This window comes from Haliaeetus leucocephalus, unplaced genomic scaffold, assembly GCF_000737465.1.
Source record: "Haliaeetus leucocephalus isolate CR32 unplaced genomic scaffold, Haliaeetus_leucocephalus-4.0 Scaffold339, whole genome shotgun sequence".
NCBI lineage: Eukaryota > Metazoa > Chordata > Aves > Accipitriformes > Accipitridae > Haliaeetus > Haliaeetus leucocephalus.
Genome location: NW_010972775.1, coordinates 22,521,071 through 22,546,185, shown reverse-complemented (window position 1 = coordinate 22,546,185; position 25,115 = coordinate 22,521,071). Strand labels below are relative to the sequence as shown.

At 51.2% G+C, this 25,115-nt stretch overlaps 1 protein-coding gene across 1 annotated transcript in view; it reads left to right on the top strand.

Annotated features, from left to right (window-relative positions):
• ITGA11 (integrin, alpha 11) overlaps window positions 1-24,809 on the top strand; it is a 49,147-nt gene extending 24,338 nt beyond the window's left edge. The window contains exons 4-30 of the mRNA XM_010572119.1: window positions 423-514; window positions 799-913; window positions 2,449-2,576; window positions 3,266-3,414; window positions 4,129-4,273; window positions 4,721-4,886; window positions 5,980-6,050; window positions 6,872-7,016; window positions 8,768-8,916; window positions 9,204-9,344; window positions 10,396-10,599; window positions 11,072-11,202; window positions 11,896-12,062; window positions 13,359-13,501; window positions 14,630-14,740; window positions 14,974-15,059; window positions 16,443-16,650; window positions 18,347-18,445; window positions 19,839-19,915; window positions 20,636-20,725; window positions 21,980-22,070; window positions 22,209-22,322; window positions 23,023-23,109; window positions 23,355-23,465; window positions 23,877-23,972; window positions 24,350-24,463; window positions 24,738-24,809. Of these exons, the coding sequence (XP_010570421.1) occupies window positions 423-514; window positions 799-913; window positions 2,449-2,576; window positions 3,266-3,414; window positions 4,129-4,273; window positions 4,721-4,886; window positions 5,980-6,050; window positions 6,872-7,016; window positions 8,768-8,916; window positions 9,204-9,344; window positions 10,396-10,599; window positions 11,072-11,202; window positions 11,896-12,062; window positions 13,359-13,501; window positions 14,630-14,740; window positions 14,974-15,059; window positions 16,443-16,650; window positions 18,347-18,445; window positions 19,839-19,915; window positions 20,636-20,725; window positions 21,980-22,070; window positions 22,209-22,322; window positions 23,023-23,109; window positions 23,355-23,465; window positions 23,877-23,972; window positions 24,350-24,463; window positions 24,738-24,809 (3,302 nt within the window). The remainder of the gene's footprint in view (window positions 1-422; window positions 515-798; window positions 914-2,448; window positions 2,577-3,265; window positions 3,415-4,128; window positions 4,274-4,720; window positions 4,887-5,979; window positions 6,051-6,871; window positions 7,017-8,767; window positions 8,917-9,203; window positions 9,345-10,395; window positions 10,600-11,071; window positions 11,203-11,895; window positions 12,063-13,358; window positions 13,502-14,629; window positions 14,741-14,973; window positions 15,060-16,442; window positions 16,651-18,346; window positions 18,446-19,838; window positions 19,916-20,635; window positions 20,726-21,979; window positions 22,071-22,208; window positions 22,323-23,022; window positions 23,110-23,354; window positions 23,466-23,876; window positions 23,973-24,349; window positions 24,464-24,737) is intronic.
• The last annotated feature ends 306 nt before the right edge of the window (window positions 24,810-25,115 follow it).

Below are 25,115 nucleotides of genomic sequence, written 5' to 3'. Positions count from 1 at the left end.
AGGGCTGCCCTGGGGGCTGTTCCCAGTTCCTGAGCTATGACATGGGAAACAAAAGCAATGCACAAATGCCTGCTGGCCTGGCAATAAAAGACAAGATGCTAGAGCCACTCAGAGAGGTTTCTTCCTAAGGACTGACTACGTAAGAGATGCCGTCTCTGACTCACAGCTTAATTCCCTAGAAGACTTTTCTTTTTCTTTGTTGTGGCATCTAAGAAAAAAACCAGTTCTTATCTTGACAACTGCTTCCAAAGAAAAGCAAAAGCACAAAGTCTGCAGTGTAAGTAGGCAGAGACAGCTCTCCTCCAGCTGTTCAGCTGGGTTCCCTCTTGCTCCAGAGATGCCAGGGAGCACCACGGGGACGTGGGCTGGGTGCCCGGCATCCCTGCCCAGCAGCCATCTCTAACCACATCCTCTCTCCGAAGGACGGGTAACGCTCTCCAACGTCTCCGAGCGGAAGGACAACATGCGTCTCGGCCTCAGCCTGGCTACCAACCCCAAGGACAACAGCTTTCTGGTGAGGAACGGGGGCTTCGGCACAGCCTGGCCTCCCTGCGCCGAGAGGTCGCTGCAGGGTGCATGTATATCAGCGTGTAAAGGCATGCAAAACCAGATGCATGTACAAAAGCATGTAAAGGCATGCAAATACACCTCTTTTTATATATGCTGTGTGCACCGTGGGGCTCAGAAACCTCACCTTCCATGGGGAAAAAGATGCCAAAGGAGAGGACAGCCTTGCAAAGCAGCAATTAAAAAGTGGCAGTTTTAAACCCATCCTCGATGCTTGATTTTCTCCCCCAGGCCTGCAGCCCTCTCTGGTCCCACGAGTGCGGGAGCTCCTACTACACCACGGGCATGTGCTCCCGGGTCAACTCCAACTTCAGGTTCTCCAAGACGGTGGCTCCAGCTCTGCAGAGTACGAGAAACAATCTGCCCTGCGGCTCTAACCCTGCCTTTGAAGTCAGAGGGAATTTCTGTTCTCTAATCACTTCAGTCCCATTGAGAAAACAAAGCGATGTCAGTGTTTAAGCGAAGGCAAAAGAGCAGAGGAAATGGTTGCAGGGAAGTGATTCAAAGGGGGTTACGTACACAGACATCTGGTAAACATTTTCCTTTTGACTGACACCCGGGGAAGACAAAAAATACCTTATTCTTCCAAAACCAGAAATAAAAGTATCCAGAATATTTTATCAGCACAGCTAGGAAGGCAAAATAGGGAAAGAATTCAGACCTTGGCCACACAAAACAAAGAGCTCATTGACTGAAAGCTAAGTATTTGGGCCCAAATTTGTAAATTTGGATATGTGATTTTATTCTGAGGTATTAAATAAGCTTCCTGGCTTTCCTGTGGGTGGTAAGAAATTGCAGAAGCCCGTCCTGCACCGTTGGGGCTCCCAGAAGCTCTTTGCCCCAGCCAGGCATGGGGTGTGACGCCCCAGTTCCATCACCCGTTTGGTATCGTTTAATTCTCATGGCGTAGAGCAGGGCACAGGAAAACAGGACTTCTGGGGGACAGAGGCAGTAAAGGCAGAGCCCACCACCAAATTTTCAGTGTCACTTCCCTCTTTATAGCCAGAAGATGCTTTTAGCCCTCGCTGCAAAGGGTAATTGGGGTTTTTTTTGAGAGAAGGTGGTTAACAAGCAGAACGTTACCATTTAGCAAGTGGGATGCTGGAGGTTGGCTGGGTCCCAGGGTGAGCAGGGAATCAAGATGGTGGCATGCAGCTGAGGACCACAGTGATGGAGCAACCCATGTGTGACTCCAGTCTGTGGATGCACTAACCCATAAATGCCCACATCAGGTGAAAAGAGCAACTGATAAATGTGTGTCACTGGGAAATTCAGCATCTTCTGGTTTTCTGCAACTTTTGTAAATAATGTTATAAAATATAAGCAAAATAGAGAGATGACACTGAGCAATTTTCCCTACTGAAAACCAGTCAACTGGCTAAATCCTTCACAGCTCATACTGCAGAGCATAGCCCTGGGGTCCTCGCTGGGGTTTTTGGCTGTCTCGTTGCTGAGGATTTAATGGGAAGGGGAGGAAATACCCGACTTGCGTTATATGGCGAGTACAGGCAGGGCTGAGGAGTGACTCAGGCATAAAGCATTGCTCCGCGGGAGGAACAGAGGCCAGATCCTGCCTGCAGTGGGCCACTCTTTGAAGTATGCAACTATATTAGACCGGATAAAGGTCCAAATCTGAATCAGAAAAGATACCGCTGAGTGTTATTCTTAGAAAGTTATCCGGTCTTTTCTCGGCAGAGAGGATGCTTGTGGCTTCTCTCTACCTTATTGAAGCCCAAAAGTCTTTATGAATGATTGAAATAAGATTTTTTTTTTCAAAGAAATCATAAGAGCAAGTACCTGACTGCAAGGAATGAAGCCATAAATCTCCCCTTTGCAAGCATTGCCAAGGTCTTTCAATAACACACTGCCTATTTTTCACAGGATGCCAGACGTACATGGACATAATCATAGTTCTGGATGGATCAAACAGCATATACCCTTGGGTTGAAGTTCAGCACTTCCTGATAAACATCTTGAAAAAATTTTATATTGGCCCTGGCCAGATACAAGTAAGCCCCTGCACAACTTGTGCATCCCTCCGTGTCATGCAGAGTCCTCTGGCTGTCCTCACGGGGCCCTTTTCAATGTCCCTTTTCTGCCAATATGCTGTAATTTGGGGCCGTGCTTTTTCAAAATAAACTTTCATTGTATGGATATTAAAGCTGAGCCCATGGAAATAATGCTCACATTAATGTCCTAAATGAGCTATGGAGAGAGCAGCACCCCACACCCCAACCAGGCATGGGGAGGATGAAATCATACGGAAATACAGAAGTATTGTCCTGTGCCAAGGCAGCTTGTTGCAGCTGTGAAGAGCTCTCCATCCTCTTCCTATTAGTAACCGTGGGCTGATTTGGGCAGGGATTTGTGCAGGGATATCCTCAACAATTTGCACAAATAACCCCCTGTTTGGACCCATCTAGAGATGCTGTGGGTCCACAATGGGGCACAGCACATCTGCATCGCCCCAAACCTTTATAGCAGGGCAGGGGTGGCTGCACATGGGTGAGAATAGAAGTACAATTGAGCATTATCAATTGTCCCATGGAGGGAAAAACTGGAGGAAATGGGGACAGAGTGACTGACTTTTAATGGTGGCTGTTATTTCATGTGGTTGACAAAGCCTGCTCGTTGTGTCGCAGGCCCTCACTACGCGGCAGGTTGTTGGCATCCTTTGTGATATTCCTTTAATTCCTAGGTCGGAGTTGTTCAGTACGGAGAAGATGTCGTCCATGAGTTTCATTTAAATGACTACAGGTCTGTAAAAGATGTGGTAGCGGCTGCCAGTCACATAGAGCAAAGAGGAGGTACAGAAACCAGGACTGCCTATGGGATAGAGTTTGCTCGGTAAAAATCGTTCACCTTCCTGTTTATTCTGATAACAAGTTTAAAATCACCATTTATTTTTCTTCCCTCTCTCCCCCTTTGCTTTTCCTTGCTGCTTAGAAAGCAGGGTATACCGCCAGGCTAAAAATGCTTTTGCAAAAAGGCTTGGTCCTCAATTAATGTTTTACAAATGATGCAAAACTGCCCTGTCCTCGGTTGCAGCTGGACCAGAAGGAGGGCGCAGGGGCAGACTCTGAAAATATATCCTTTTTCTGAAAGCACCCCAGAGCTGAGCTCTCAGCCCCCACACGTGACCCCACGTCTGCCCCAGGCACTGTAGTTCTTCTGCAGACCCCCGTCGGGTACCCAGGAGCTCGGTACAGCCGTGACCCACAGCTCCATCTCCTCTGTTATCTGGGACAAGTGCCTGCTCCTGCACTGTTTTTGCCACAGCCCGACCGCTATTCCTGCTGCAGATTTAGGGCATTTTGCTGAATTAAAAACTCCTCTCCTGCAAGAACCCAGCCCTGTCGGTGCAAAAATCCCCTTTTAAAGTCCTAAAAGGTTTCCTGGGAGTCCTGCACCTGTTGCACCTCCCCAAGGGCTAAGCAGCCCACCAAACACCGCTCAGTGCTTTACGATGAGGGCGATTGGGTGCGTCTCGGCAGCCGCGACGGTTTCGGCAGTGACCTGCCTGGCGAGGCTGAGCAGCCCAGGGCATCTCTTCAATTGCAGCTCGGAAGCATTTCAGAAAGGTGGCCGGAAAGGGGCAAAGAGAGTAATGATTGTAATCACAGATGGAGAGTCGCACGACAGCCCAGACCTGGAGAAGGTGATTGAGGACAGCGAGAAGGACAATGTCACCAGATACGCAGTCGCAGTAAGTGCAGGGGGACCCTTTCAGCAGCAAACAGCTGCAAAAGCCGCGCAGAGCTCGGCAGTGCCCTGTGTGCCCCATTGCAATGGGCCTGGCAGCGCAGCCCACCTCCACCACTCCCGGTGCATTTGCGGGGGTCTTTGTTGCTGGTCCTGCTTTTGCAGGAGGCAGTGGGATGCTCAGCTCTGGATTCAGCTGCCAGAGCAGGTGCTGTGGCTGGGGATAAGCAGGACCCTGCGTTGCACCAGGCACCCAAATTGCATGAGGGGTGCCCAGCCTGGGCTGCCTGGAGGAATTACAGTGGCTCCTTGCTCCTCAGTTTGCTCCCACAATGGGGTGTCAGATGCCAAGGCTGTTGGGCTCCTTCCATATGGATACCCCTCAGGTGCTTTGGGACGGCTCTCTCCATCGCATGAAAACCCAAGTCTTGCATTTCTATTTTAAACCTAGGTACTGGGTTATTATAACAGAAGAGGAATCAATCCCGAAGCCTTTTTGAACGAGATAAAATTTATAGCGAGCGACCCAGATGACAAGCATTTCTTTAATGTCACAGATGAAGCAGCACTCAAAGACATTGTGGATGCTCTGGGAGAAAGGATATTTAGCTTGGAAGGTGAGTGATGCTCCTCCCTGACAAATCCTGGCTGGCCAGGCTGCAGTGGGTTGCTTCAGATGTGCCATTGGTTCTCCATTTGCTGAATTTGAATGGGTCACACTGGGGGTTTCCCTAATATCTGTTTGGTACAGCCAAACAGCCAGGGTCAACCCACCACACATACTTTGAATATCTTCATCTATAAAGAAGTGTCTTTATTTTGAGTGGTTTGCATCCCTCAAGCATCAGGAGCACAGATCCCCTCTCCTCCAAAGGACACCCTTCATTCTGGCCACTGGTATTTGCAGAGCTATGGTGGCTCTGTCCTTTATAGCAAACCTTTGAAATTTGGTATGGGGGTCGTCTGGGTGTCAGCATCTTTCTCACCCATCAAACTTTATTCAAACCCAGCCGGGCTATAAACAGGCAAAAACCACACATCAACTGCCAGGGACTCCCTGGGGTGGCAGACATTGTGGAGTTATGGGAATAATGTGAGGGTTTATGGTTTATTGGCTGAAATTAAATATCAGGAAATATTTTTGTTCTAAATGACAGCACTTCTGCCTGCCTTGTGACAAGTTCATTGGTCTCCAAAACTATATTTATCTAAATTTCATAGGAAAAGCACATCCCGGGATGAACAATTGAAACAGAAGATGGAGGGCTTTCACTGAAAATTAAGCATCTCAGGGTTTGGGGGAATTTTGACCAAACCAGCTCACAAGCTCCCCACCAGTTTGCCAGTTACCTTGGTCCAGCCAGCCCAAGGCTTCTCTGTGGAAGAAAGCTTCCCTGGGTGAGAAGCTTCACGCAGTTGCAATTATGAAGCAAAATCCTCTAAATCCACATTTTTGTGTGATCTTGCAGCTAGAAAAGGAGAGAACCGCACCATGGCAGAGCTCCCAGTACCTATTAGCAGCACGAGTTTGTGTAATTGTGATGATTTAGGGAGAAACAGGCTCATTTGTTGCAGCTGAGGTCCTTTGTGCTCCAGGTGGGGTAGAGGGGAATGCTCGTGCCCTGCCAACCCACCAAGGCACCACTCAGGCCCTCCAAGAAAGCAAAGCTCACCATTAAATACAAATTTCCTTTTTTTTTTTTTTTTTAGGAACTAACAAGAATGAAATCTCCTTTGGCCTGGAAATGTCCCAGACTGGATTTTCATCACATGTTGTAGAAGTAAGAGAGTAAATGTGGGGGGTTTATTTTTGCTCCTGCCTGTGCAAGCAGGCACCCTGTGCTTTCTATCATCACCAGCCGCTGCAGGTGGAGAGATGGGTATTTGGGGCAAATTATTAATCATGAAGCTAAATTGCTGTGAGCATAAGGAAGAAAATGCTGTTGGTGCTGGTTTATCCCATGGGGAAGGGAGCTGCTGGGAGGCCAGTGCTGTCCTTAGGACCAGTCTGCAGCAGCTCCTCTCAATGCCATGACCTTTTGGAAAGGACGTGCTGGGATGTGCCATGGAGGAAGGTGCTCATCAGTGGTGGGGTGCGAAGCATGGTCAGTCCCTTTCTGCCCTCTGTGGGCCAGCAGGTCCAAGCAAAAAGCCAGCAGGGATTTCTGCTCAGGGTTTTCCTGGGGAGGAAAAGCATGCTGAAAAGATATGAATGGGGTGGAAATATCATTCCAGAATGTTTAAAAATCTCCATCTTTCCAGGTGTGCTTTAGAGAATGGTTTGCTTGACTTCTTTCTTTTTTTTTTTCTTTGCCATTTGTGAGATTCCCTCCCCTCTCCCCCCCCGCCTTTTCTGTAAAACATGCGATTTCTGGGAGACACCATTTGCTGGTTTTCTCTTCTGTGCTCTGCAGCCTCCACTAAGTATATAGTCTAGGAGTTGGGCTTTGGGGGACCCCCATATGTGTTCTCACACAAAACCAGCCCATTGGGTCCCCTCATCCATCTCGGCATGAATCGACTTTGCCCATATGGGCAGTGAGGGGGACGATTGCCTTCACTTGGCAAGAAATACCCTCAGACTACTTCTGCTCTCCCACAGGACGGGATCTTGCTGGGGGCGGTGGGTGCCTACGACTGGAATGGAGCCGTCCTGAAGGAAACCAGCAGCGGGAAGGTCATTCCCCTGCGGGAATCTTATCTCCAGGAGTTCCCGGAGGAACTGAAAAATCACGGAGCGTATTTAGGTAAGAAAGCTGAACAAGGCTCTGCTGCCAGGGCTGAATTAATGATTTTATACTTAATAATAGGAAGCACAACATATTTCTCAAATGACTAATAGCAGCCAGCGTTCCCACCATAGGCAGTACCATGCCCAGCTTCTTGCAAGCTCCCATGGGCGCGAGACCTGCGTTGCCCTTTGCTCAGGGATGTAGCGTACGTGAGCATCCTCACCTGGGAAGAGTCCAGCGTCAACCACAGTGTGCAGCACAAAAGTGATTTAAATGCAGAAGTATCTCAGACACCAGCCAGCCCGGGTCATCCGCAGTGCTTACTGGAATGGTTTAAAAAGCACTGATGAAATTTCATGCCTAGGGAGGAAATACCTGCTGGGTTAATCCATTCCATGTGCGGCTGTTGAAGCCCCAGAGTAAAAATATCAGCCTGGTTTGCAAAATGAAGCCTCTCTCTGGAGATGTGCGTGCCAGGCTGAGCTGCCCCGTGGCAGGGAGCAGGGTGGGATGCTGTGGGGTCGCCTGCCAGCGTGTTGGGGCTCTTCCCTCCACTGGGGACATGAACAGCCCCTGGACACGTGGCTCATCACTTGGGGTGACAGCAGAGTGTCTCCCGGGCTCAGCTGCGAGCACCTGGAGTGGGGACATCTACAATTGTGCAAGGGGTACCCATGACAGTATGTGGGAGCTCAGCTGGGCTCTGTCTTTCCCATTGCCTGGAGTAAGAAATCCAGAAATATTAAGGAAACGCCGGTGCATCCTGCTGTGGAGCAGCCCGGCTCGCCCAGCGCCAGGACCTGGGGGTTTCAAGGCTGATGCTTGGCTTAGGAGTACAGAGACACCCCAGGTAAGGCCAATGCCCAGGGAAGGGGGTCCATAAACCCCAATAATCCCTGGAGATTCTCAGAATTAAACAGGATGTGTCCCTGAGTGATCTGATCCAGCTTCATGGCTGGCCATGCTTTGAGTTTCTAATAAATTAAGTAGCATTTAAAACTGACTGTGAATGTGCAGGAACCTGGAGTTTGAAAAATAGGATTTTGCAGCCCCAGCATTATATTCCTACATAAGCCCGTCTGCAACCACAGGCAAGTGCCGCAGCCCAGTGTGCAATGTGTGGTGTCGGTGATCCCGGCATAGAAAATAACCCGTCTGGGTAGGAAAGAGGGATTGCTCAGGATCATTTGCTTACCGAGGGTTACTTCCATAAGGACTCGTGAGCAACGGTCTTGATGGATTCATGGCTTTTATTGGACTATCAATGTTAACATCAAGCATCAGCAAAGTCTTTCACGCTTGGCTTTGGACATGGTGTTGCCGAGGTCTCGAAGGAGCAGTGCAGTGGGTGCCACAGCCTCCTGGCGTGCACGCACCTTGCTAGTGTTTGATTAACTTGATGTGAGCCATGAAGTAAAACACTTATCAGGCCAGGAACTGGACTTGTCTTCGATGAGAGAAGGATTTTGCACGGGGTTTGCCGGCTGCATTAGGCAGTGCCAAAATTTTTGGCACAGCTGTGCTGCTCAGGCTGCAGGTGGGACCTGAGCAGGCAGCTCAAAGCCCAGGGTCAGGGCACTAGGGTTTATTGGAATTACTTTATCTTTGAAGAAATCTGGGTTTCTAGCTTCCCAATCTGGGAGGTGGCCAGAGTTGTGTCAGCAGCTGGGGGCTAATGGAAAGCAGATCACCAGGCAGCGGCTGGGAGCAGGCAGGGAGCTGCTCAGCTGTGCTCACCCCGCGCCTGCCCCCCCCCCCGCTTCCAGGTTACACCGTCTCCTCCGTCATATCCACCGAGCATGAGCGGATTTACGTCGCGGGAGCGCCAAGGTTCAACCACACCGGGAAAGTCATCATTTTCAGCATGCACAACAACCGAAATCTCACCATCCATCAGGCACTGAAGGGAGAGCAGGTAACACCGGGGCACACGCTGCCAAGGGTGCTGCACTGATTTTTCCATGTGGCATGCATGCTCCTCCATCAATCCTCCCCTTTCGTTCTGCAAAGTGTTCCGTTTAAATGGCTCAGCAGTGTAGTGCATCCATGGGCAGCTGGGGATGTCCTGGCTGTTGCTACACCTGCAGCTCCAAACTGGGTGGCCGTAGCAGGGACAGGGCTTGAAATTTCCCCATCGGGGAGGGTGGCAGTGCCCCTGCGCGCCAGCAGCATTGCTCCCACCCCCTCCTCTGTGTCCTCCAGATCGGCTCTTACTACGGCAGTGAGATCAACTCCCTCGATGTCAACGGTGACGGCATCACCGATGTTTTGCTGGTGGGAGCCCCCATGTACTTCAGCGAGGGCAGAGAAAGGGGGAAGGTTTATGTCTACGCCCTGCGGGAGGTATGTGGCGGCACTGCGGGGGAGAGCCGGGGATGCCGCAGGGGCCGGGGCATTCGGGCACTAGCGCAGGAACTGTGTCCCCTCCTGTCACCTCCCCAGGGTCGCTCCAGGCTGCGCTCACCCACCAGCTTCCACCAAACATCACAGGGCACGGCAGCCCGGCCCAAAGGCAACAGAGCTTGGCAGCGCCTTGCTGTTGTGGCTGCTGCGAGACTCGAGGAGGATTTGTCTGTTTTCCTTGTTTATAAACAATCTCAGGGGGTTTGTTCGCTGCCAGCAAAGGGCGTCCAGCCTGCGCTGGAGCAGAGCCACCTTGTCTCAAGGCTTTGCTGCTCCCAGCCGGCTGAGCATCCCGGCCCTGAGGAGGTGATGTATAGGGTGCAAGGCGAGGTCCTGCTGCTCCCAGCCCTGAGGAAGCGATGCACGGGCTGCAAGTGGGGTCTTTGCAACATGGGTTTCTCCATCCACTTTGCCTCCCCCAAAACTGTTCCCTCCAAGGGCACCCTCCTGCCCAGGGTGGTGGGGTGAGACAAGGTCCGTCCCTCCACCACTTCAGGGCACAGACGGAATGTGTGCCATCCCTGTCCTCTGCCCTCGTGCCCAGCAGCACTCTGGGGCAGGACCAGCTTTCCTACCACCCTCAAATCTGGCTCAAAATGCAGTTTCTGAGCCAAATCCATCAGGATATGGGGCTACGTGGGGCGACGAGCGGATTGTGTTCTATATATCCAAGGCTGCAGAGCCCACCCAGAGCAGTGGGAGTCCCTGTATCTAAAGCACAAATTTTTATGCGATTATTTACGTAGGTTGCTGTAAAAGGAAGGCAAAGCAGGCATGGGGCTGGCATGGGGCTCATCCCTCCCCAAGGACGTGCTCAGAAGAAAGTCCTGCAGCCCTGGGAGAGCTCTCACCTCCTTCCTTAAAGAAATTGCTCACATATCGCTGCATCTTTTTTGCTTCCCTTTGAGGGTTTTCTCTTCTTGCCAGGCTTGCTGCTGATTGTTTTGGGGTTTGGGGTTTTTTTGCCTTTTCTCTTTGCCTGGCCCAGCAGAACCGCTTCGTTTCCAGCGGTGCCCTCGTCGATCTGCAGAGCTACCAGAACTCTCGCTTCGGCTCCTGCATCGCCGCCGTGCCTGACCTCAACCAGGACTCCTACAACGACCTTGTTGTCGGGGCACCTTTGGAGGACGAGCACCAAGGAGCAATATACATCTTCCTTGGCTTCAAAGAGACCATCCTGAAGAAGTACAAGCAGGTATGGCTCCTGGGTGCTTCGGTTGTCCTCGTCCTTCATCAGAATAAATGTCATTTTTGCCCATTTTAAGGACTCGTAGAACACAATAAATTCACACGCAGTATTGCATTGTTAATTATTATTGCCAGGTACTTTCTTTTTTGAGGGGTCCAAGACAAAGCAAATGTAGGGTATGGAAAACATGCTTGAAATTAAGGGCAATGCTTAGCACTGGGTGCAGTGAATTACTCTAGATAAAATATTTCTCACACTTGGGAGAAATAGTAAATATGCAGAGTAAATTCAGCAGAAATCTCTGGATGGTGTCTCCAAAGAGAAACTGCTCTCATTCCCCAAAGAATTATGTTTGGTGCAATCTCTTGGAAAGGGGAACCTTCAGTAGCGTGGTGGAGGTCAGCATGGCAAAACCCTCCTTCACAGGTAGGGATGCTCCTGCTGGAAACCAGCCTGGATTCTCCCCTTTGCTTTTCAGCGGATAGCAGCTGCAGACCTTGCTCCAGGCCTGATGTATTTTGGATGCAGCATCCATGGACAGCTGGACCTGAACGAAGATGGGCTCGTAGACTTGGCCGTCGGCTCTCTGGGGAACGCTGTGCTGTTGTGGTTAGCTGTATCTCATTTGGCACCCTCCTCTGCCCAAAGCTCATTGCAATATGCTGACATTTTTCAGGGGGAAACTGATGTCCCAACAATCTGAACTGTCTTTTCACAGTAACGGCTCCCTGTCTGGTGGGGCCATGGGATTTCAATGCCATTGGGCCCTAGAAGGATGTCAGAGTTGGTTTTGCATTGAATTTCATCATTAGTTCCCCAGGAGTTTCAAATCAGTTAATTGATTTTTGGTGCTTTGCCCAGGCTCCCTCTGTTCTTATTTAATAAGAACAATTTAATATTTTCAAATATTGATTAATGTTTGGAAAGGCCCTTGAAGCTGTTAAGACGGAGGATAGCTGTACCCAGCAGAGATGGGCCACCCTGGGGCCTGCCTTGAAAAGTGCTATGTGCATGTAATTGGCCAAATCCTGCTCTCGGCGCTGACCTACTTCACTGGCATAAGCAGGAGGCAACTATGTGCAAGAGATTTTATTCTTCAAATGCTACATAGATGAGCTGACAGTAGATCAGCATGCTGTGGTGGCCTTTGGTCTTCCTCAACACCTTCTTGATGTTGAGAATAAGAGTGAAAAAGTGTGAAAAGGGTGAATCAGGAGATGTGGGAGACTTTTGGAGGATGCTGCAGATGGGTGAGGGCATCCCACGCTACAGTATGTCTCTTGACTCTTGCTCACCCCACAGGTCCCGTAGCGTGGTCCAGATCAACGCCAGCATCCGCTTCGAGCCCTCCAAAATCAACATCTTCACCAAGGACTGCAAGCGGAATGGGAAGGATGCCACTTGCATGTCAGCCTTCATCTGCTTCACTGCCGTCTTTCTCTCAGCTCACTTCCAGACAGCCAGCGTGGGTAAGCGGCACGGCTGCTCACGCAACAAAAACCCCAATTCATGCGTTGTTTAGGTCTCCAACCCCGAGGCAGTGCCCGGCTTCTGCCAAGGGAAACCATCCAGGAGCTTGGCATGTCTGGAGGCATGCACATTGCCACCCACCACATCCCTTTTTACCCACAAATTTGTCCCTATCCTGGCTGATGTAGCAGGGACGGTGGCTCTGCCATTAAGCAGTGCCAAGAAACACTCCGAGGATACAACCTTACCCATGCTGAACATCTTCTCTCACCTACACCCTGGGGCCAAGCTCTCCTGCAGCTGATCTGGCCATGGTACGTGTGATGGAGATATCACCACCACCCTGCCAGCCAGTGGGACAGGAGGAGTCGTGCCCGGACTATGTCCCGCAGAGCTCATCCATCCTCCTCACTGCAGCGGCAGGACACATCTGCCGACCATATGTGCGTCTTTCCCTAATATCCTGGGGAATCTCTCTGAAGTTATTGGCCAGCTCTGCTATTAAGTCCTTGCATGTTGCTGTGACCCTGAGTCTACCAGGCGGATGCCCATGACGCAGGGGGAAGCAATAGTGGCTCAGCCCCTTGTAAACCAGCAGCAAACACTGTCAAAAGAAAATCGGGTCCTGAGCGAAGCCACAGGAAAAACTCCCATCCCCTAGAGCATGAATTTCAATTTGTACTATCGAATCCAGTGTTTTCCTCCTCCCTGCTATAACTGTGGAGCTTGCAGGACAAAAAGCTGAGTGGGATTTCTTTATTTATTTAATTTTACACTTCTTTCTGCCCAGAAGAGCCACCCTGTGGACGGTGCATGCTGGGGGCTGATGGTTGCTCTTTGCTTATGCACGTATTGCATCACACTTGTGTAGTGGGTGCAGATCCCACCCTGCTTGGTGCTGGGTTGGGAACCTTCGGTTTGTTTTCAACAGCGCTGCAGGAAGAGAATGATCTCCAGTAAAGCACATAGAAGAGGAGAGTGCTCCAGGGTACAAAACCTCCAGAACTGGTACAGGCCAGCATGTGAATATATGAGGCAAATAATTATGTATCCTGCACAGATTTTACACAGTGTCTTGTATTTAAAGCTCCTCATTTGACCTGGAGAGTCAATGCTTTGCCAAAAAGAAATATCTGTTAGAAACAGGCAACGCTAACTATAACCTGATTTTCCTGATTTTCCCTTAGCGAGGCAGTAGGGGTTTGAGTGCCCAAAAGCCCATTCTTTGACCCAGTGTTGCTATATAGTGAGCATAACCCCAGGGAGAAGCCCTGAGGGTGCTGCTCTCCTTCCAGCGCTGCGGTACAATGCCACCATCGATGAGCGCAGGTACACGCCGCGGGCTCACCTGGACGAGAGCGGAGAGCGGCACATGCAGAAGGGGCTGGTGCTGCTTGCCGGGCAGGAGCACTGCGACACACTCCAGTTCCACGTCTTGGTGAGTGTGGAGGAGAGCAAGGCTGGGGTCTCCTCCTCCGCCAACCTGGGGGGAGATGCTCTCCACCTTGTGCAAAAATAGTGATGCCCCGGGATGCTGTCAGAGGAGTCTCGATGGCTTCATAAGCCTGGAAAAGAGCCTCATCCCCATGCCTGGATTTCTTCGCGCTAGGTTTGATGTGGTCAGGGATGGAGCTGCCGGCATGCAGCAGCTGCTGGGTCCCTGAGCGCTGACTTCATTGCAGCGCCAGCTTGCGCTGTGCTCCTTTCCACGAGCTGCTAGCCGTGCCCTCAGGGAGGGCGTGCACTCCTGACACCCGCGTCAGGCTGGTCCTCCTGCTCCAAAATTGGTGAAAACACGTTTTTTCCATTGGGAACCAAATGCCTCTGTGCCAGTCCCCACTGCTCTCACCCTCTGCACCCTTCTAACCTTCTGGGTCCCCCTCCCTGGGTGCAGGAGCCAGCGAAACCCTCTGCATCGCTTGCAAGGAACAGCTGATGCACAAACCTGGCCAAAATCAAACATTCCCAGTGAATGATGAGAATATTGCAGAGGCCAGGGAGGGCCAAGCTGCCAGACTGGCCTGGCCCCAAGCCCTGGCCTGAACTGCTGTGAACTTCTGGGAAATTTGAGTCTGGAGCTCAAGATGGAGCTTGTGATTTAGCACAAGAAGCGTCTTGCTTCAGAGCATCTAACTGCACCCCGTGCAGCTGAGGCAATGCATGAGAAGAGCTCATAGACCTGCAGGAAAAGTACAGTTTCGTTACTGGCCAGATGAGCCCCAGGTAAGGGTTGCAGGACAGCTCTGTCCCCCCTGGGGACAGCCCCCACCAAGGAGCATCCACCTTTCAGAGCCAGCATCTCTGGGGTGAAACATTTCCAGCATCATCAGACATGTACTTGTGGACGGCTGTTGAGCAGCACCACTGGGCTTGGGTTGTCCCTGTCCCTAGGTAAGGGTTAGCTGGGGAGACAGGTTGATTACACACCAAGGATACTAGATTGCAAAGCTTTCATTTCATAAAATAATCACACATGCCTGTAGCTCTGCCTTACCTTGCTCTCTGATGCTGCCCCTCTATAAGCAGGAGCCCTGTCCTCCTCAATGATGCTTTCTGTCCGCCACAGGACACAGCTGATTATGTGAAGCCGGTGACATTCTCCATTGACTACGAGCTGGAGCACCCTGAGAATGGCCCCATGCTGGACGATGGCTGGCCCACCTCACTCAAGGTCTCGGTAGGTAGCAGCACCGACCTCCCAGGGTGCCTTTTATCAGGTAGTTGGTCAGCAGATTTATCTCTGGATGTAACATTTGCTTCTTTATCTTGGGGCTGCAATCCCTGGTCCTTCCCATGATAACAATGTGTTGGGCATTCGCTGCAGCCAGGGGTCACCACTCATGTCCCTTCTCCATGGAGTACAACCTGGGGCACAAATCATCACTGAGCTGCTCTTGGTGTCCCCTTCAGGTCCCTTTCTGGAACGGATGCAATGAGGATGAGCACTGCGTCCCTGATCTGGTCCTGGATGCCAGAAGCGATGTGCCCAGTGCCATGTGAGTAGGTCGCTCAGAGCATCCTCCAACCAATATCACAAATGGGGGGGGAGCCTCTGAAACCCAGCCCCAACCCACGCTCCATAGATAATGGCATTGCAACTGGTTCTTCACCCAACACCACCACGAGGTACCCCTTGGGACCTCCACTCGCAGTGGGTCTCTGAGCCTCTGCCTGCTCCCGACCTGGAACAAATCGGTGGTTTTTTAGAGAATCCACAAAACAACTAATATTTGATGCCATGGTGATGAGCCCCAGGGAGACAAATCAGTAAATAACAGCGGGGAATAAATGCAAGGCTGGCATTACCCACTTGGCAATTACAAGCTTGACTCACGCAGCAGAAATAATTATACGCTACAACTCATTGCTTAAAGAGCTTTTAAAGGTTATCTAGGAGCGCAGGAGCCTGAACCTCCGCCTCCCGTCTATGGCAGTGGGCTCCGAACTAAGCTCATAGCCAGTGCTGCTACCTGGGGATTACTTGTATCCTGTAATTCAGCATTTATTGCTCTGTGTCTCCTGTAAAGCTCTTGGTCCTGAGGCTGTCACCCGGGGCTTGACTGGGAGAGGGTGAGGGCCCCCAGCACCCCTGGCTGGGCTGGGTTGGGCTGTGCTGTGGGAGCTTGAAGTGAGCTGTAGGTAGGGATTAGGTATGGATCTTAGTGGCTGGAGTCCTACAAATAACCATGGGCAGATGCTGTGGTCTACTGGGGTGCCAGACCTCTAATTTGGTTCCTCCTGAAGCATGTGGAGCTTTCCCAACAGCATCACTGGGAACTGGACCGTGCCCTAGAAAAGAAACCAATATGGAGGTGATTTCTGCTGAGAAAACCATTTTTGAGGTGACTTGTTGGAATAAAGCCATTCCTTCAAACTGGCACCCTGGTTGCCCCGCCATTAAAGGCAGAAGGTGACTCTGAAGGTGGCACTGTCCTACATTTTCCTTTCCTTTTTTATTTTTCATAAAGAAAATAAATGCCCAAACACCCATCAAGTCTGCAAAAGCAGATGCTGCTGCCATTACAGAGTCTGTGCTGGTAAACTTGCCGGGAAAGAGATCTCAGCCAGGCTGAAACTAAATGCCAGCTTTACCCTTTGCTAATGGTATGGCATCTATGTTTTTTTCCTTACACCCCAGCTGTACTAAGAGCTCCTAACTGGTTTGAGAGAGCTAGGCACCGTTAGCCAAAACTCACAAGCAAAACGATGGTCCACGGGAAGAATTTGTGATTCCTCTTTCGGCAGCAGCGCAGCACAACAGAGGGAGAGCAGGGATTCCCTTGTGCTCTCGTATGCACTGTGCACGTAAAAATCCCGGGGCTAGGTCTGGAGCGGTGCTGCAGGCAGCGCTTGCCTGCACCACTGCGCTCCTCTTGCAGGGAGTACTGCCGCCGGGCTCTGCGGAGGGCACCGCCGGACTGCTCGGCCTTCACCCTCTCCTTCGACACCTCCGTCTTTGTCATTGAGAGCAGCAGGAGGAGGGTGGTCGTGGAAACGGTGCTGGAGAACCGAGGTGAAAACGCCTACAGCACAGTCCTCAACATCTCCTTCTCCAGAAACCTCCAGTTCGCCAGCTTGATCCCCAAGGTAAGGCTGCCAGGGGAGATCCAGGGCTTTCCAGAGGCACTTCTAATCCCAGCCGGATGAGAAAGCTGTGTCCTAAACCAGAGCCCAAAAATGTCTCCATCCCTCATAAATCAGACATGTTTATGGGCTTAGTTTCTAAGCACTTACAGCCCTTTCAGCTCTTTATTTTGGAAATACAAAAAATGTTTGAATTTTAAGAGCCTGAAAGAAGGTCAAATGCAGATGAAATTATTTCCCTCTTTCTTTTTCTACTCCAATAGTTTAAAAATACTTGCTGCACATGGCCAAGTTCCCGTCAGGGATAAATTTTTGCAGCTGAGATATAACTCCTGGAAGTGTGGGCTGATAATGAGAATGTGGCCACAACTGAGCATTGAGCTGGGTGATGCCACTTCTCTACGGCTGTCCCCTGGATGAGCCCATTGTGCCCCATGGACTCCCACCCTCCTCAATATTTCACCCCCACCACTCACTGGGTCTCCGTGCGATTCCTCCCTTTTCCCAGCAAGGTTTGGGAAATATGCTGATGCTGCCGAGCCCTCCCTCGTCCCCCCAATGACTTCATACCCACCCGCAGATCCCATGTCCTTCGTTTGTTTTTCTACAAGCTGTGCCAAGGGAAAATTGTGGGGCACGTTGCCCACGAAATAAGAAAAATGCATTTTCTGAGACATTTCTCCAAATTAAGTGAGGGGGAAAAACCCTACAATGCTCAGTAACAGAAAGTACCATGCAGCAGTGGTTGCAGGAAATATTTGTAGCTGGTTACAGAAGCATCACTGCTAATGGGTTTCTGGCTGCCGCTCCTTATAAATAAGCAAATTGCCAACTGGAGGGGATGGATGTTTGTGTCAGAGGCTGTACAAAGACCCAAACAAAAGTAGCTGTGGACCCAGAAAGTCCATAATCTCAGCAGATAAGTGGGAGAAAGCTCCAGGCCATTGCTGATGGCTGTCAAGGCATTTTCCCTGTGGCTGGTGCTGGGATGTTTCAGCTCCTCAGTAGGATTGTCTGGTGGCAGCAGCTTGAACCAAGACCCTTGCGTGGTCTCACACAGGGCCAAAAACTGGAATAGCTCATCATCTCATGGTGGGGATGGACACCTGCATGCAACCAGGCTACAACCTCTTGTAGGGTTGCTACAGCTTGGCAGTGGAGCAGGGTCAGTGTCACATCCCACCCCAGCTGTGCTTGGGCTTTGTGATGGGCAGGAGCTTCCCCAGCCTGACTGGCGAGCTGGAAGGTGTTCAAGCAGCAGGAATGTAATTGTTGAGACGAGGAAATTAAATATTACTCCTTAGCTGGTGGCCATGCAGAATAATAGCTCATGTTATCTCTTGATGCTTCCCTGTGACTCCTCACCACTGAAAAATATTCTTCCTCCCAATTAAGTGCCAAGATAATCAAGTTCATTCATTCACTGCTGTAGCTAAATTTCTAAAGAGGATTTAAATCAGAAAGCTGGAAGTTGTTTGCTAGAAAAGCCCCTCTCCAGGAACGGCCCTAGAAATTCGGCTGCATAGGAAGGATTCCCAGCCTGCAGCAAGCAGTGTTGGTTGGTTGCTTGGTTGGTTTTGTTGTTTTTTCCAAAAGTTAAAGCCTGTTTTGAGCCCCACAGGTGCATTTGGTGCTTTCACAAAGAGCCAGGTCATGGGGCTCATGCCCAGTGTCACAGACAAGTCGCGTCCTGTTCTAGGATGACACGGACATCAACATCGACTGCGTGATGGAAGACAAACACCCCAACAAGAAAGTGTGTAATGTGAGCTACCCGTTCTTCCGAGCCAAGGCCAAGGTAAACCTATTCCCTCCTGCCCAAGTGAGGCTTCACCCATGGGACAGGAAACCCTCTGCCCTGGCACAGCTGCGGGGCTGCATCCATCCGTCTTCAGGCTGGGCAGCTTTGAACAGGATTTTTAAAGATAAACATTTGGTTTCTTCCCTTTCTCTGTCTGTTTCTGGTGTTTGAAAGGCACATTAGGGGAGATGGGATGGTTAGGACACTGCCTTGATGCTGGGAGAGTACCAAAATGAAACCCAGCTCCTCCCAGTCAAAGAATTTGACTCCAGTCCTTTGGAGCAATTTAATATTGGCTTCAAGCCACTGATGGTAACTTCTTGGAGCTCCTTCTTCGCGGGATGAGGCACTCTTCCCTGCCTGAGAGGTTTTCCTTGCTCTGAACACCCTGGGTCCCTCCAGACCCTCCTCCAAACCTGCCCAAGCCCCCTCGGGCTGGTGGCACCCTCCAAACCGCAGCTCACAGCGGTTCCCAGCGCTCGGGGTAAGCCCAGGTCCAGGGAGCATAATTTTTTATGTGCCATAAAACCCTTTGCAAACATTACATGCAGCATGAAGGTGGGGAAGGAAAAGCAAGGAGATGCTGTTCTCTGCAGTCACCGGGGCTCTGTGTGAAATCCCACCTGCCCATTCTGCACCCCCGTGGGAAAAGGGGCCAATACAAATGGTATCTAAAGATAAAATCTTTCCAGCCCCCATATCTGTCTGAAGCCTTTCCTTGTCAGAAGCTTGATAGTGATGGATGAGCTCCAGGCACCTCGCTAGGCTTTAAAGCTCCCAAAAAAGCCCTCTCGGATGCCTGTGGCTGTACAAAGAGTGCAGCATCCTGACTCCCCATGACCTACGGGGGCTGAGAATGCATCTGCGTGGCATCAGGTAGTCCAGGTCTTGCCAAAACAAAGACAAGCTGGAAATGGAAATTTGGCCCGAGAACAGCAGGAGCTTTAATATTATACTCAGCTGTGCAGTCCCAGACAGTTTGAGGTCATTGCCACAGCTCTTGCAGATGTGACATTTATCACATTTTATTGTTGTTGGCCTCCCTCCGGCTGCCTTCCCCCGCCAGCCGACCCCGTGCCGCAGATGGGAGTGAGCGGCCTCTCACTGCAGGCCCCCCGGAGGGTTTCTCTTCCAAAGAGGGGCTGCTTGCTTCTCCAATCTCAGAGCAAAAAAATGCAATGTGCAGGGCTGAGAGCAAATCCTGCAAATCCCTGGCATGGCCTCTTGTCTCCCTGGAAAGCTGAGGCTCTGCCTGAAGCCTGGTAGCATCTCCCAGTGGGATCAGGGGGATGCTTTCACCCACAGAGCTCCCGCACCACCCCTGGCCAGCACTCAGGTTTTGGGTTTTTTCCCCCTAATGTTTTCTCCAATCTGTTTCCAACTTCCACAGGTAGCTTTTCGCCTGGATTTTGAATTCAGCAAGTCCATTTTTCTTCAAAGCATGGAGATCTACTTGATCGCCAACAGGTTAATGGTTGCTTTCTCCCTTGCACGCGTTTGTGAGGTCGATGGGACATTGTCTGCATGTGTTGGGTTTCCTTCTTCCATACCCATAGGTGATGCTGAAGGCTTTACTCGGGGAATAACCACAAGGAAATCTGATTGCCATGGGTTATTACAGAGTGTGCAGCCCTATATTCACAAATCAGGCTATTTTTATTTATCTGTATATTTGTAGCCCTCATTTTTCTGTATATGTGGAAGCTATGCAGTCACTGCCAGGCTCTGCGCTGAGCAGAAAAGGTCTCCAGCCACTGCTGCTTTCTTCACAGCCTTCACAACTGCAAATGCTCCCAGGAAAACTATCTCCCAGCAGCTTTGCATAATTCTCCTTGCTCACTTGCCCTGCGCAGGTAAAGTTTTCTGACAGCCAACTGAAATCTCATTAACATATTTTTCATTTTCGTTAGTCGTGGTGGCAGAGAGCGTCTGAGGATTTGCTCTGCTGGGGCTGCTGCACTGCTTTAAGGCTGCTGGGTGTGAAACCTCTCTCCAAATATCTACTTTTATGGCCTTGGGCTAATAAAAAATACAGAACAAATTTGCTTCTCTTTACACTTTGGCCAAAAAAGCAAAAGTTCAACCCTTCCCCACCTGCTTCCCATGATTCCCTCCCCCCCCCCCAAAAAAAAATCAGAGGGGAGCCGGCTCCCACCTCACTCCCCGCTTGCCCCACTGATGTTTCAGTGACAGCGAGGAGAAGGAGAGCACCAAGGAGGACAATTTCGCCCACCTGAATTTTCACCTGAAGTATGAAGCCGACCTGCTCTTCACCAGGTGAGTGTTTTGGAACAGGACGCAGCTTTTAGGGGGACATGGCTTGCAGGGTGTCCTTCAGGAAAACCAGTACTGGCCCCATGGGAGCTGTGTTCAAACAGAGCCCAGGGCAAATGAGCTTTAATTTGGGGAATTTGTTTAGAAAAGGGGCTGAAGGAACTATAAAATCAGGGGCATCCCACTCAGTGGGTCCTTATAAAAATCAACAGCAAGGAGCAAAAAGGTGCTGTGCTTTCCTAATGTTTAAATGCACAAGTGTTATTAAATAGATGTGAGGGCAATTGTTTTTTAAGGGGAAAAAATAGTTAACGTTTGTAACATGTTACTAGCCAGCACCTGGGCTGGTAGCCATCCCACTAAAAATCATCTCACCAAAAGCTCAGCTGAGGGATGTGTGTGGAAGGTTTGGGCATCAACAGTAACTAAAGCAGAGAGCATCCTCGGTCCAAGGAGAGCAGGGAGCTAAGGCACAGATGATAATTTATTAACCTGATTATAAGAAAAAATGTGGACCCCAGAAGCACATTCTCTGGCACCACTTGCTGTAATTCTTAGCAGATTTTTAAGACCTTCAGTCTTTCTTTTTTTTGTTTTTTTACACTAGAGGCAGTGGGGCACTGAAAATAAAACCATTTTAATACTTAAAATTTATGGGGAGCAGGAGGATTCTCAATTTAACAAATATCAGAATCACCCTTACAGGAGAAGGGAGAACTTGGGGGAAAAGTAACAGCATAAAAAATTCAAATTTGGGCACCTTGGAGGCAAAAAGAGGAAATAATTTCAAAGAGTTTTGGGGGTTTTGGGCCATGTGCCTCGTGTCATGGCACCGGTTAGCATGCGTCCCATCGCAGCCGATCCTGGCCAGCCTCCCACAGGCACCCATCAATGCTCCTGGCTCCTTCCCCTCTTCTCCAGCTGCAAAACAGAGGTGTGATGTACCTCCTCTGATTTATACGTGACATTCAAACAGCTGACCAGGGTCTTGGATGTCTCTCTTATATTAAAGAGGTGAGAAGAATTCTACAAAGAAAGGGGAAAATACTGCAGAAGCAGAATAGCGTGAAAATCCCCCATCTTTTTTTTGCATGAGGTGGAGCCAGGTCATGGTTTCCATCTAAAAATGGGGCCAGAGAGACCACAAGTCCTCTCCTTGGGGAATCTGCCTGCGGAGAGGGCAGCTGGGCGTGGGGCTGCTTCATGCTCTGTTTGCTCCGAGCCCACCTCATGACTTGTCATTCTTTGTCACAACAGAATGTCAAGCTTGGACTACTATGAAATCAGGTCAAACAGCTCCCTGGAGAGATACGACAGCATCGGCCCTCCCTTTCATTGCACCTTCAAGGTAAGGAGGGGATTTTAAACCAGCTGAGGGACCCCCCGAGCACCATCCCGGAGGTGAAATGTGCCACAGTCACCCTGCTCATCCCCATCCCATGGGACACCGGCATCCCGGGCACATCCCTGTCCTCTGCCCTCGCAGTTGCAGAACCTGGGCTTCTTCCCTGTGGAGGGGGCAACCATCAAGCTCACTGTCCCCGTGGCCACCCGGGCAGGCAACCGCCTCCTGCTCCTGACTGAATTCATGGTGGACCAGGTAGGAAGGGGGTTTCATCCCTATTAAGCATGTGTGGGTCTCTTCTGCACCAGGGGTGGGGATGGAGACACCCCACAGCGGGTCACCCCATCCTTTTGCAAACCCTCCCCCCTGTGCTCACACCTGCACGGATGGCCTTGGCTCATGCCTGAGCTTCTCCCTTTTGCATTCGCTTGGCTGGAAACATGGAAAATGGTAGCGGCCAAAGGGTTTGGTCCAAATATTTCTCCAAGCTAGACCTTCCTCCAGTATGCAATGAATTCTTGAGGGTCTTGAAAGCATTAGCTGTGCCTGGGGCAAACTGGAGGTGTGAGTGACCGCCAAAGTGGTGAGAGGGCTGGGAGCAGACCCTGGGGTACCCCAAGCCTCCCGCTGCCCCACGTGCCGGTGATGGAAAGAACCCAGCACAGGAGACAGCATCTTTATGGATGGATTTGGCCTCAATGGGGGCATTTTGTATTGCAGCTCTGGCAAAGTCCCCGTGTAACCCCTGCGCACGTGGCTGGAGTCCTGGATGGGGGTCTCTGCCAGGCTGATTTTTGCTGGGGAGAGGCTCAGCCTCCAGCACCAGCAAAGCCTGGGGGGTGCTGGGGTCCCCCCTGCTTCCACCAGGACAGGTGCTGAGCAAGGGGTAGGATGTGGGGAGGTGGCCGCCATGGTCCCTATCCCCATGCTCGGAGCCCATCAGCTTCTCCTGCAGGAGAACGTGACCTGCAACATCTGGGGAAACACCACTGACTACCAGAGGACGCCCGCCGAGGAGGACCTCTCCCGCACCCCCCACCTGGTACGTGTCTTCGTGGGCCTGACCCTGGCCCCGGGATGAGCTCTGCCACCCCAGGCAGCCCCCGAGCCAAAGAGAAATCCCCCAAGATGGGGATGCCCCATGGCCATGGGGGAGGACGGGTGCATGGCCCCTCTGCTGGGGTTTGGATCTCACTCCCCTCAGTGTATGCCAGGGGAGAAGCCCAGCAGGCTTTTATCCCCTTCTCGGCAGTGATGCTCCCACACCACAAACTTCTCCCCTTGCAGAACCACAGCAACTCCGATGTTGTTTCCATCGACTGCAATGTGAAATTAGCCCCCAACGAGGAGATGAACTTGCACTTGCATGGCAATCTGTGGATGAAGTCTCTAAAAGCAGTAAGTCCTCCCAAAGCAGATGCACGGCTTTTGAGGAGAAATCCCCCAAAGGAGCCCTCGCACCATGATAACATGTGTTTTTTTTCTCTCCTGTAATTGCATTCCCTGCCAGGGAACCTGGGTATGTGTGGGATTAATTTGTTTTCAAATCCATTTATTCTATTGGTGTGTGCATCTAACATCCCGCACAGCACCTCGTCATGGGGAATTTAATCTTGAGCAGTCCTTTTTGCTGCAATTTAGCCACACTCACTACTTGACCTGCATCGTCCTCCCCCATGGATGCAGCACACAGCATCCCTGGCACAGATGCAAAGCTGTGTTGGGGAGCAAAGCCATGGGGGGACACCTGGTCAGAGCGCTGGGTCCTCTCCCATGGCTGGTGCTCATGTCCAGCATCTCTTTGCGCAGCTGAAGTTCAAGTCACTGAAGCTTACCACAAACGCTGTTCTCCAGCGACGCTTCGGGAGCCCCTTCATCTTCCGCGAGGAGGACCCCAGCCGCCAGGTGAGTCCCTGGGCAGGACGGTCACACATGGACCTAGCAGCTTTGGAGATGCTGCAACACTCTGCTCTGACCCCAGTGGGAAAAACCCTGTGTCCAGCAGAAGGGCTGGAGCAATCCAAGCCAGGCACCCAGCTCTGCAGAGCCTGGAGCAACTCGGTGCAGTTGTGGCCAGAGCCGGGCAGCTCTGGTCCTGGCACCACCAGCTTCAGCAGGGAAAACCTGAGCCAAATCACTGGTGTGTGCGGTGGGCATCCTCCCAAAGCGGGGGGATGCTCAACATCCCCACTATCATGCCATGTGTCCCCATGCCCTATCCCCTGCCCACCTGGTTCATGCACCCAGCAGCAGCAGCATATTTTGATGCCGTTTCCTTGCAGATAACATTTGAAATCTCCAAACCGGAGGAATCGCAAATCCCCATCTGGATCATCCTGGGGAGCACATTAGGAGGTCTCCTGCTCCTGGCCCTGCTCGTCCTCGTGCTCTGGAAGGTGAGCAGCCCTTAAGCCGCGCGTGTTGGGGGCTCGGTGGAGACCCCCATGTGAGGAGGGACCCCCCTGGCCCCCCAGCTCCATGTCCACAGCCCCATGAGCCCCTCGGCACCACCGAACATCACAAAAAGCTCCTCTAACCTCTTTCCGCTTCCATATTATTTATATTCAGGGTCTAAACCTCCTGGCAATATCCCGTTAAAAGAGAGACGCTTCCCAGCAATCAGCTGAAGTAATGGTGGGGTTTTCTTTTGTTTCTCTTTAAACCCTACAGCTTGGATTTTTTAAAAGCGGGAGCCGCAGGCGAGCGGCGGAGCGGGAGCGGAGCACCCAGGGGCTGGAGTGATGGTGCCGGGGCCACCAGGTTCCTCCCCCCTCCCCGCATTCCCTCCCAGCCCCTCACCGGTTACGGAGCAGAGGTTCGCCTCAATGCCGAGGGATTTGGGTGCTGAACTTGGGTTTGCATCGAGATGAGAGTACACCCCTTTGTGTGAAAATCACCTAAACAGGTCCAAAAGCCAAAAAAAACCAACCCAAAAAAACCACCAAAACAAACCACCCTACACGTACCAAAAATCCCCAACTCCTACTTGTGGCCCCATGCCACAGCGACAGGAGCTTCAAACTGGGTTTGCAAGGAGGTGGCAGCAGT